General features: G+C 40.6%; 1 protein-coding gene across 6 annotated transcripts in view; it reads right to left on the bottom strand.

Moving 5' to 3' along the window:
• The window catches only part of TPX2 (TPX2 microtubule nucleation factor), a 65,406-nt gene that overhangs the window by 18,855 nt on the left and 34,527 nt on the right, over positions 1-12,024 (bottom strand). For all 6 annotated transcript variants that reach the window (XM_022592740.3, XM_089896669.1, XM_022592744.2 and 3 more), the window contains 4 exons: positions 11,130-11,281; positions 9,536-9,707; positions 7,403-7,541; positions 6,375-6,591 (listed from right to left, as the gene is read on the bottom strand). In XM_022592740.3, coding sequence (XP_022448448.1) covers positions 6,375-6,591; positions 7,403-7,541; positions 9,536-9,707; positions 11,130-11,281 — 680 coding nt within the window. The remainder of the gene's footprint in view (positions 1-6,374; positions 6,592-7,402; positions 7,542-9,535; positions 9,708-11,129; positions 11,282-12,024) is intronic.

Below are 12,024 nucleotides of genomic sequence, written 5' to 3'. Positions count from 1 at the left end.
ATATGCTGGCCCCATCAGCTCTCTATTCTGCTTCCTCTCTAACTCTTCACTGTCATGACACAGGCCACATCATCTATTGCCTGTACCATTCCACTAGCCTTCTAACAGTCCTTCAGCTTCTCTCATTCCACCAGTCCATCTTCTTATACAGTCAGAAGATTTGATGTTACTTCCTGACTTAAAATTCTTTAATGGCTCCTACTGCCTACCTACAAGAGTATAACATATTCCTTGGCATGAAGTACAAGGTGTTTCATAATTTGGAACCCTGCCTGACTTTCCAGGCATACCTCTTGCCCCTCTTTAGGCATCACCCTCCATCCACAATGAACTACTAACAGCTACCAGAATTTAACACTGGTTCTCATCACAATGCAATACCTTTGCTTATGCTCTCTCAGAAATGCTCTGGCTGCTTGGAAGCATCTAACCCTTCTTTTCAAGCCTCCACTAAAGCATCTCCTCTCTGATAAAACCCTTCAATAGATCGCTCCACTCCTCCAGACCTACTGACCCCACTCTCCCCTGTATATAGTCTATCGTGGTACATATGAAACTTCATTGCACTTGTTTATTTAGGTATTCATCTCCTCCTGCTAACCTATGAGTGCTTTGAGAGTAGGGACTGTTATTCCATCAACCCCTAATACCTAACACAGACCTTGGCAAGCATAAGGCATTCAGGAAATGTTTGTTGAATGAATACAGTAAGCATGAATAACAGAATTTATACCTTGGACTTGAAGACTCTTGGACTCTAATTTATACCCTGGGAGACTTCTTAATCCCAACAATGCTGCAACTGCTCCAAACATGTTTGGAATATCTTTCTTGGAGTGGCCTTCAAAGCCAGTTTTAGGGCCATGCAAGGCAATTGCTCAACCTTTACTTTTAATTAAGCAAAATTGTTTCCAGCTCTATTATTTTAGACTACTCAGAAGTTTTAGTTCCCAATGACTTTAGACCAGCTCCTAAGAGCAAATTAATCTTTAAAATATGAAGACTTGCCATCGTTGAAGAGATCCAAAAGACTGTGCCACAGGATCCAAGACCAGTGGCTTTTCCAAAATGCTTTCTATAATATCAATCTTTGGAAAGAATTAATAAACTCTCAAGGTGACCACTGTAAAGGGAATGCTCATTCTGCTGTGAAAGTTCTCATACATTTTCTAAAGAAAACCAGAATCACTAGTATAGTAAAATTTAATACAGCAGAACTTGTAATCAGAATGACAAAAGTCTATGAAATGGGTTTTCAAATAATGCTTGCCAGAAAATGACAACAAAAATCTGTTGTTCTACAACATCCTGGACACCTGTGGACACCAGCCTGTAGCTCGAACACAGTCAAGGATACGCGGTAATAGGAAGTACACTGAGCAAGGAGTCAAGAGGTCTGTTTTAGCCCGGCTCTGATTCCAGTCTGTACAACCTGTATAACATGAGATAGCCTTTTAGTCCTTGATTTTTTTCCTTTCATAAAATATAGTAATTGAAATAAATATCTGAGGACTCAGTTTTAAAATAATGTCGCTTTTCCTATTTTTCCCCTCTCTCTGCATCCTCCCAACAGAGAGATGTGCATTTTAAAAGAAATCTCTAATAAGTAAGCCATGAAAGAGATATTTACGAGTAGGATCAATCCTCATAATTACTTGCGGGAGAAGGAAAGGTGATTTATGAAAATCAACCTTGCAGCAACTATTTATCCACACCCCATCTCCACTGCAATCAAAGCCAATAGGGGCTCAATCAGAAATAAAGAAAAGACATTGGGTTTCTAGGGACAGAGAAGGCTTCTTGTTTTATTATTTTAAGGTTTTTTAGTTATAAGCTCCTTGAGGGCAGCGATATTGCCAATTGCATTCCTTTGCATTCTCCACAGCACCTACAAGAAGTAGTAATTGTTCAATGAACATATGTTGATTAGCATTACTGTCCTTATTTGTTTACATGTCAATCTGTTCTCCCAGACTGTGAAAGCTTTGAGGACAAAGGCTGTGCCTAATTCCATTCGAATTCCCAGTGTCTAACACAGGCTGGTGCACTTCAGCTTGTACTGCTGCTCATGCAGTTATCCAATATAGCAACGCCCATGCTGTGATGCTTAGGTGCTGGGGAAACAGGAGTGAAGAGTACAGATATACATGGTCCCTGCTATCAGTGAGTTCACATTCTAGTGGAGGAAAGAGACAATGAAAAAGTAACAAATCAAGTATTTCCTGATTTTCACAAGTGCTCTGAAGAAACCCAACAGAATGTGGAGCTGAAGGATAATGGGGGAAACTCTGAAAGGAAGCTGAGGGAAAGTATCTCTAAAGAGGTGATACATGGTTAGAAGTGGGCATTGTGGGTGGACAGATGACACATTTTGGAAAAGCAGCCCAGGATGGGGGATGGGATGTTAGGGGTGAGCACTTCTCCCTAAGGCAGGATATGCCCCCAAGTGCCCTGGGACAAGTTCTCAGGCCTGTCCCAGAGCAATTAGGAGATTACCATGAAGCAATGTTATATCTCAGGGAGTATGAAAAAAAAAATTTTTTTTTAAAGCCTGCTGGTCTCCCCAAGTCCCTAAAATGTTGCTGCTAAAATTACTCACTGGAGAGCACAAGAAACACCATAAGGACGCATGGAAAGAGAGCTTCAGCATCAGGGGACACGGATGGAGACAACAGTGTCAGACAGATAGCTGCATTCCGACTCTGGGAGGCAGGCTCTTCTGCTGCCTGAGGGTCCAACACTAGAAGTTATGACACCTAACCTCAGTTCTGCCACCAACTTTTAAAAACGTTTCTATGGGCAAGCCACATTCTTCTTTCAAAGCCTCCCTTTCTAAAAAATGAAGAAGAGTGGAAGGGAATAAATACATCTTTGCCTCCTTTCCTGGTTTGCTTCTCTAGAATCCAAAAGTTGAAGTGATGTCACTGGAAATTTCAGTAGGGAGACAGCTGCAAAGAGCCAGCATCAAACTCAGATACTGCATTTGCCAAAATAAACAATGATAACAGCATTGTGGGGTAGAATAAGTGTTTAAGGAGATGACAGGTTCAAATCCTGGTTCTGCATACTAGACACCTCTCAGCATCTCTTTCCTCATCTGAAAAGTAGGGTTAAAAATAGAACATTGTATAACTGATTCACTTTGTTATAAAGCAGAAACTAACACACCATTGTAAAGCAATTATACTCCAATTAAGATGTTAAAAAAAAGAACATTATCTCTAGTCGTTATGAGAAATAAATAAGATAATCTGCACAAAACACTCAGTACAACATAAGCATGCAATAGTTATTACTATTAACAACATGACTGCTTACTGTGTGTCAGACACTAAGATCTTCATCAGGGCTCTCTCTAATCTATGCTGCACCTAACAAAGCAAAACTCCAGGAGTGGAGCGCGGGAATCTGTTTATACAATAAAATCCAAGAGGATTCTGAGAACCAGTTGGATTTGGCAATCACTTCCCTACCATTCAGTAGCATCTAACATACTTACCTTGTGTTTTGCTCATCTGTTTATCCAGAATTCTCAACAAGGCCTTACCTGGTACAATGCTACTCTAAGATCTCACTTAACTCCTAATGAACTCTAGTCACCCTTCCCCACTTACCACTTCACCCCAACATTTCCAAAGTACAACAAACTGCCAAACCAATTTCCTAAATCAGTGTTTCTAAAAATGGAGTTCAGGTAATACCGGTGATATGGAAAAGGATGTAGACCATGTTTGTTTAAAAAATAATCACATATTTTCCTAAGAACCTTTTAGTTTAAAAGGTACCTTCTATTTTAACACAAGAGCATGGACCCTGGAAGCATACTCAGATCCCAGCTCTGCCACCGGCTAGTTTGTGATCTTGGGCAAGTTATCTGACCTCTACAAAACAGACTGATAATAGTATCTACAGAGTTTACTTCATAGGGTTGTTATGAGAATTAAGTAAGTTATCATATAAAGAGCTTAGAATAAAACTTGGCACATAAGCTTTATAGAAGTATTAGCTATTATTGTTATTCGTGGCAAAAAGTACTGATTTTCCATTTACATAATGATTTAAATGTTCCCCTTAAAATTACTTTTAAAATGAGTTGATGATTTTAAGAATATATAAAGTCAATTAAAGTCAATATTGGTATAGGAGATACAAAGAATACAGTAAAAATCGAGAGGGTGATAGGTAAATTAAATAAAAAACAAAAAACTTGTAGCAGGGGGAAAAGCCAGGAGCTTGGAGAAAAAGATGTTATTAAAAGTAAGGTGCCAAATGCACGTTACAGAAGCCTCATGGAAGTTATTTCTCTTTTCTGGGCCTTGGGTTTCTGATGTGTAAAATGAAAACACTGAGCCCTTCTGGGTCTAGGATTCTGAGGTCTGCATACAAACTACAGTTCCCTTGTTGTATTCAGAACAATTTCCTCACCAGGTAATGACAAAGAAGGCACAGCTCTTGGAGACTAATCACTTGAGTGGGCAGAGGTTTCTTAAAAGTTTGCGTAACAGGGCTTCCCTGGTGGCGCAGTGGTTGGGGGTCTGCCTGCCGATGCAGGGGACGCGGGTTCGTGCCCCGGTCCGGGAGGATCCCACATGCCGCAGAGCGGCTGGGCCCATGAGCCACGGCCTCTGAGCCTGCAGGTCCAGAGCCTGTGCTCCGCAGCGGGAGAGGCCACAGCAGTGAGAGGCCCGCATACCGCAAAAAAAAAAAAAAAAAAAGTTTCTGTAACAGAGTCTAGCCTATCATACATATGCATCACAGAAAAAAAGAAAAAGAAAGAAAAAGAGAAAAAGAAAAGCGTTGTGAATAGAAAAGAGGTCTCATGTGCAGAAAGCTCTCAAATTGAAAGAAGATATCGGCGAGGGAAGAGAGGAAGAACCATTTGTAAGCATCACCATGCTTTTTTTAAAGCCTGGAAAATATAACTTCGGATTGCTTCTGACTTAGTGCTAAGAAAATAAACAAAACTAAATAGCCAGTCAAAGGTAATACAGTTGTCCCTCCAGGACCCCCAAAGATACCAAAATTCGAAGATGCTCAAGTCCTTTACATTGGTGTAGTATTTACATATAACCTATGCACATCCTCCTGTATACTTTAAGTCATCTCTAGATTACTTATCATACCTAATACAATGTAAATGTTATGTAAATAGCTGCCTGAGAGCAGCAAATTCAAGTTTTGCTTTTTGGAACTTTCTAGTTTTTTTCCTGAATATTTTCAATCCATGGTTAGTTAAATCTGCAGATACATAACCTATGGATAAGGAGGGCCAACCGTATATTGGTGCACACTTTCACTTAAAACTGTGGGGACCCTAAAGGATAAGCAAAAAGAAAGAGGACGGGAAAACAGTTCTTAGTACCTGGACATAAGGTGATCCAAACTGGGAGGAGGATGATTCCCCATCTGCCCGGAAATATACCTGAAAACCATCTTTGCACTTATGCAGGTGCTGAACTCCATTACTTCTTCTCTGACTGTGGCATCTCCTCTTGATTGTATATTTTCTCTAAAATCATGACTGTGAGCCCATCATCAAACTACAACCCACTTCTCTAATCTAGGTTCCAGGTGCTCCTCTTGATATACTTCTTTTCTCCAGCTTAAATGACCCATTTACAGTTCCCAGTAGCCACCCCATGCCTTCCACCTTTGGACTTTTTTTATGTTACTCCCACTGCCTGGAATGCTTGGCCAGTCCATTTCATTTGCATTTCTACAAGTCCAAATTCCACCATAGAGTGGAGAGGCAATATAATGAAGTGTAAGGTCACAAACTCTGGAGCCAGAGTGCCTGAATTCTTATACTTGTTCCACTACTTACCAGCTGAGTACCCTAGGAATGCTACTTAACCTCTCTGTGCCTCATCTGAAACTGGTGAGAATTAGAGTACACAACCTGAAGGGGTTCTGATCAAAATGAATGGGTTAATATACAGAAAGGGCTTGGAGCAGTGCCTGGCACATAGTGAAAGTGTCAGCTATTATGACAGTAACAACAGGAAGATGACGATGATGAGGACGACTATTATACATTGCCAAGGCTCAGATCAAATGCTTTCTCCTCCACAAAGCATTCCCTGAACCTTCTATCTGGAAGAAATCATTATCTCCTTTGAATACTTATAGCACTTTTAACTGTCACCTCTCTTAGAGCACTTCTGTCACTCTTTATATTATTTATACCTATACTGTATCCCTTACTGGACTTTAAGTTTCCTGAGAGCAAAATCCACCTCTGACATGTCTCTTTATCACCCACAGCTCCTAATATGATGCCCTGATCACGTATCTACTCAAACATTTGTGAATGGGTGGATCTGTGGTCATGAGCAGGGCACTTCTGCCAGCTCGCCGAGCCTCCCCACTCTTACCACAACATCTTCCAAGATCTTAGTAGGGCAGGGCCTAGAATGAAATTCAAAGTGTTCATCCTCCAATTTCTTCTTTGACTCTCGCTCCTGGATCCTCTTCTCAATTTCCAAATCAAAGCCAATAGGCTGAGTGGATGGCTTCACAGGCGGTTTCTTAGGCAAGATGGGCCCACCTTCAAGAATTCTGTGATCAAGTTCCTGTGCTTTGAATTTGTATCTGTAAGGTGAGAGTTTAAGTGACAACCACAAAAAATATTTTTTTAATAAAATGAAAACTACATAAACAACAAAGTAAGCCAAAACCAGAAAAATAATACTCATTAAGATTACCCATCATGCACAACAAAATTTCAACTCTCTTCATAGCCACTGTCTCTACCTCTAGAGCAAAGAATAAATGAAGACAGTCTAATATTCCCACCACTTTAAAGATTGCGGTTTCTCTGCAAGAGGAAACCCCCCCTTCTAAAAAGAAGTAAAAGAAGGGGACTTCCCTGGTGGTCCAGTGGTTAAGACTCTGAGCTCCCAATGCAGGGGGTCCAGGTTCGATCCCTGATCAGGGAACTAGATCCCACATGCCACAACTAAAAGAGCCCTCATGCTGCAACTAAGACGTGGCGCAGCCAAATAAATAAATAAATATTTTTTTTAGAAAAAGAAAGTGCAAGAAGGAAGAAAGAAGAATACAGGAGACAAACTCTAGCACTAATCACGTTAAGTTCCAGTTCCCTTGGGTAGCCATAAAAGGGTGAGACCTACCTAAATTAACCTCAGAGGACACTCCTTATTGGAATCATAAGTAAGTTCTCCCACTGCAACCTCCACAATAGTGTTTTGCCAGTTTACACTTCAGGACAGCTCCACATTCCCACTTTCAATCCTTTCATCACAGTGGCAAGGCAGAGCCTGTAGCTCAAATGCCATAATTCCCAAGGCAAGAAAAATAGTTAACTGTCCCCCTTACAGAACTGAAAAGAAAGTAGGCACGTTCTTGGAACTCCTCCTCAAACACTGGCAGTGAAACTTACTGCTGCAGTTTCTCGAGCTCCTCAGCCTCCTGTTCTGCTGCACTTTTGTAGGTCACAGGTCTTGCACGCTGTTTGGTTTGCAGCACAGGAGTCTGTGGGTCTCTGCATATCTTGGCCACAGATTTGGAGGGTAACAGAGCTGTAAACCAAGATCATAGACATTAATTTAGCTCTCCAAGACCCCGTTTACCTGTAGGTGCTGACTCAGCTAGGCAGCCCAGAGATGCCAAACCACAGAGTGGCTGGCCCTCTACACTCAGCTCAGCTCATGTCAGTCAATCTGATAAACATTCAGTCCTTTCTCCCCTATCACTCTTTACTGAACGGTATGATGAAGGCAGCCCTTGGGTAAACTCTGCTATCATCTTCTGAATCTGAAATCCATTTACGTCTGATGGATTCCTTTTCACTGCACAGGCCTGTACTGACTTTCTATTGACAGTGCCAACTATTTTGCTTGTTATTGACAAATAAGATTTTCACTTATTCCAGCTTTAAAATAAGGCCTTTCTAAAGACCAAGTAATAACTCCCAATATTATGAATTCCCTAAAAGTGTCTACATCAAAACATCAAGACCACCTCTCACAGAAAGTCAAATGGAAAAAGTAAGAAAAAACTATGTCAAAGCATCAATATTAAGATCATCACCACCACTCATAGAAAATAATGATTTATCTGGCCAGGAGCAACCTTGTCAATTTTCATAATTATATAGAATGAATCCTCTAATTTAAACCTTAGTACCTAACAGTGGGAGATGGAAACCAAATCTACTTATTTTAGAAATAAGCCAGCCTTCAAGTATACATATAACTATTTTTGAGCTATAACGGTACAAAGTTTTAAATAAAAATTGCAGAAAATAATTTTTCTATTTGCCAGGACCAAGATTCTAAGAGCAATGTATATAAGACTCTAACAGTCATGTATTATTTGGAAAGTCATGGTTAATATTTACATTTCCATTAGAATAAAGAAAGACATTTCATTATTTTCATAATATAAAATCTGACAAATGGTTACTAGAACATAATAACAATATTAGGAAATGATGTCCTTAAAGGAATTCATCTGGCTACCTAACATAGCACTAAATAGTGCCCATGCAAAGGCAGAAAAAATTTAGAAACCTTCAAAGTCAAAACAAACGGATTCTGCTTTATCCAGAATACTACCCTATACTCTTGACAACTATTGTATACCGCACCTCCACTCCTGAAACATCTTTACCTTCTTTTCGTAGGAATTATTTTCATAAAGATAGATGCTATTAGATTAGATTACTCTTATCTGTTCACCACCAAATCTACAAACTCAACAGCACAAAAATATACAATGGAGAAAAGACAGCCTCTTCGTGGTACTGGCACAAAAACAGAAATATAGATCAAACTCAGCAGCACCTGCACCCACTGCTCTCTTCCACCCTCCTTTCAAAGAACAATCACTCCACTTGTGCTGAGTATCCCCCTCCTACCTGCCTGCACAGGGACTTAATCATCGGTCATCTCTTTTCTCTCCTCTATCTTCATCTTCTTTCCCTGCTAAGGACTTCTCAGCATACAGACCTGCTCTCCCTATCTCGCACCTCCCTTGATTCTTACATCTCCCTCCACATGCACAGCACGTACCATAATTTGTAATGATCTGTTTATCTGTCTCACTGAATTAGAAACTTGATATTGAGTAGCACCAAGTCCGTTTTGCTCACTTCTATACTCCCTACACCACACAGAGTGTCTGCTTTGTAGTGGTAAAACATTTATTGAATTGCTGAACAAAAAGCACACAACCTTAAGTGAATGGAATGCTTTCATTTTCTGTGAGTAAATGCACACTGACACATGGTAAAGATAGCCTTGATGTGTAATGACATCTCAGGTTAACTTAATTCCCCTTGGCCAATTATTGATCAGGAGGATCAAGGTGGTTGATGGGTATAAGTGGACAGATAGCTGGGTGGTTTGAGAAATGCTCAACTATGTATACATTTGTTGTCTGCATAAAGGCACATGCCATGCTTTAGTTCAAAAGTGAGGATTTCAACTAAAGGCAAATTTGCACCTAAGATGTAAGGAAAGGGAATTCTAGGGGAGGCTCCAGCAAGGTATGATACTGGAAAGAAACTTACTAATATCATCCTTCTTGCTCCTCAAGTGATATCTGTTAGGGGTTCGTTTATGGAAGGCTTCGACCTGCTGTGCAAGGGGCACATACGTAGAAGCCGTCTCACCAAATGTTCTTTTCTTTCCCTGGGACAGGTTGAAAGGCATAACAATGGTGCATCCCTTAGTCACTCGGGCCTGAAAAGAAAGAAGTTGTTCCCCAAATGAAGTGTTATGGAAGAGCTCAGATCTACTACAAGCCACAGACTCAGTACAGAGGATCAAAAGAAAAAGGGTCGGGGCTTCCCTGGTGGCGCAGTCGTTGAGAGTCCACCTGCCGAGGCAGGGGACACGGGTTCATGCCCCGGTCCGGGAAGATCCCACATGCCGTGGAGCGGCTAGGTCCATGAGCCATAGCCGCTGAGCCTGCGCGTCCAGAGCCTGTGCTCCACAACGGGAGAGGCCACAACAGTGAGAGGCCCGTGTACCGCAAAAAAAAAAAAAAGAAAGAAAGAAAGAAAGAAAAAGGGCCTGTGTAAAGCCAAGATTATTCTTCTTCTTAAGTTGTCAGGGTTATAAACAGTCTATTCCCATCTTTTAAAAAGGGGGAGAGGGGAACTGACGGCCCGGTGGTTAGGACTCTGTGCTTCCACTGCAGGAGGTGCAGGTTCAATACCTGGTTGGGGAACTAAGATCCCACAAGCCACACAGCGTGGCCAAAAAAATTAAAAAATAAAAATAAAATGAAAAGGGGGAGAAAGCATCTAGCACTTAACAAATTATCTGTTCTGTAAGAGTACATAAGGTGATTTTTCCCAAGCATGTTAATGTTTTGAAGCAATCAAGAGCAAGTTTTCTTAGAAGCGAAAAAAGCTGCAAAGGTATCCCATCCCCAGTCCCATTTAAAAAATTTTAATTGGGCTTCTGGACCTGAATCAGGTCAGGCAGCTGCCTGAATCAAATTCTTTCCACACATCCTACCAAAAACTGACTGATGAAGAAGCCTACTCTTTGGGTCATTAATTTTGATAAAATTGGTCTCTGATTGGAAACAAAACTCTTCAAGGACTTACATCCCAAAGGAAGAAGCACAACCCCAAGATTTAAGACTGCAAAGGACTGACTTCAACAAGTCATGATGGTGACTGCAAATGCAAGGAGAAATTCTTAGTGCTAGGATTTTTATTTAGGATTGTTACTGTTTTTGTTAGTGCTCTGATAACAAAACTGGATTTGAGTGGTCTGCCCCAATCCCATTTTCCCCATAAACCCTGTTATATTTTGCACACAACTTTGCAGACACAAGATTTTTTCAAAAATTTTGTTATAGCACAAGCTGTAACAAGCCTGTACCTACAATTTGCCACACATAATTCTATGTGTTTTGTGTACATTCTCAATTCAGTTTTCACAGCAACTTGATAAGATGCTTCCCAGAGACACAGAGTGATTTATCCAAGATTACACAGCTAACAGGGGCAAAGTGAGGATTCAGACCTATCTTAACTCAAAAACATATGCTCCTCTCAATTATATTATTGTAACTAAGTGACCACAAATATTACACCAGAATCCTCACTGAATTATTAACAAGAATATTAATTTAGTCTATCAACTTACAGGAGATGGAGGATGCTTTCGCAGTTCAGATGTAAAGTTCACTTCCTTATACTCCTCCTGGTTCTTAGGATGTTGTTTGATTCGCTCATCTGTGAGGAAGTGGAAGTCAACTGATTTGGTTACCTGGCTCACTGATTTCTTCACAGGGAGCCCTGAGTGAGGAGCAGAGTAAAACACACAGATAACACTAAGAATAGAGAACATAAAGTAAGTCCCCTTTTATCCAGTCCTTTTGGTATTTCTATTACCATGGATCTAACTTTGTTTAGTCTCTACATATAAGCCAACACTTGAAACAGTCCTCAGGGACACCAATATATGTGCCTTATTCATTTAGTACTATTGGGTTTGAGGCCTTTCCGTCAGAGGCAAACTGTTATAAGGTAGCACAGGGGAGAAGAATCCCACCTCCCAGTTGTGGTCATAGCTCTGGAGACAGAGAAACTGGAATACTTTTGATAGGAAAAGCTATGAATTGACTTTAAAAGCACACTTAACTAAGCATTTCTAAGAAGGATACCCTATAAACTCCAGAGATGCTTTTCAACCCAATAAGCAGAGCTTCACAGCTTTGACTCCACCAATGATAATTATGCCAAAGCAAAGCAGAACTCTGATCCCTTCAGCTCTCTCAGTTATACTTTCCTCCATAACTACAACTGGATTCACTCAGCTGTCTTTTCCTCTGACTAGGATAAAATGGGAAGACAATAACAAAAAGCTGGTCTGCCCAATTGTTCTATCTTCTGTCTCAATCCTAGTTCCTTCTTATTCTAATACAAAGAAAAAGAATTAGGAGAAAAAAGGAGGGAGGAATTAACTCCACTTAGAGAAAGGAGGTAAGGACTCATGGAAAAAGGCCTCAAAAGACGGGTGTGACTTCTTCAGTTAGAGA

The sequence above is a fragment of the Delphinapterus leucas genome, chromosome 15 (genome assembly GCF_059928025.1).
Source record: "Delphinapterus leucas isolate spDelLeu-1000000601 "Yukka" chromosome 15, BTC_Dleu_Yukka2, whole genome shotgun sequence".
Lineage (NCBI taxonomy): Eukaryota > Metazoa > Chordata > Mammalia > Artiodactyla > Monodontidae > Delphinapterus > Delphinapterus leucas.
The sequence above is the reverse complement of the archived record's forward strand: the minus strand, read 5'-3'. Positions and strand labels throughout refer to the sequence as shown.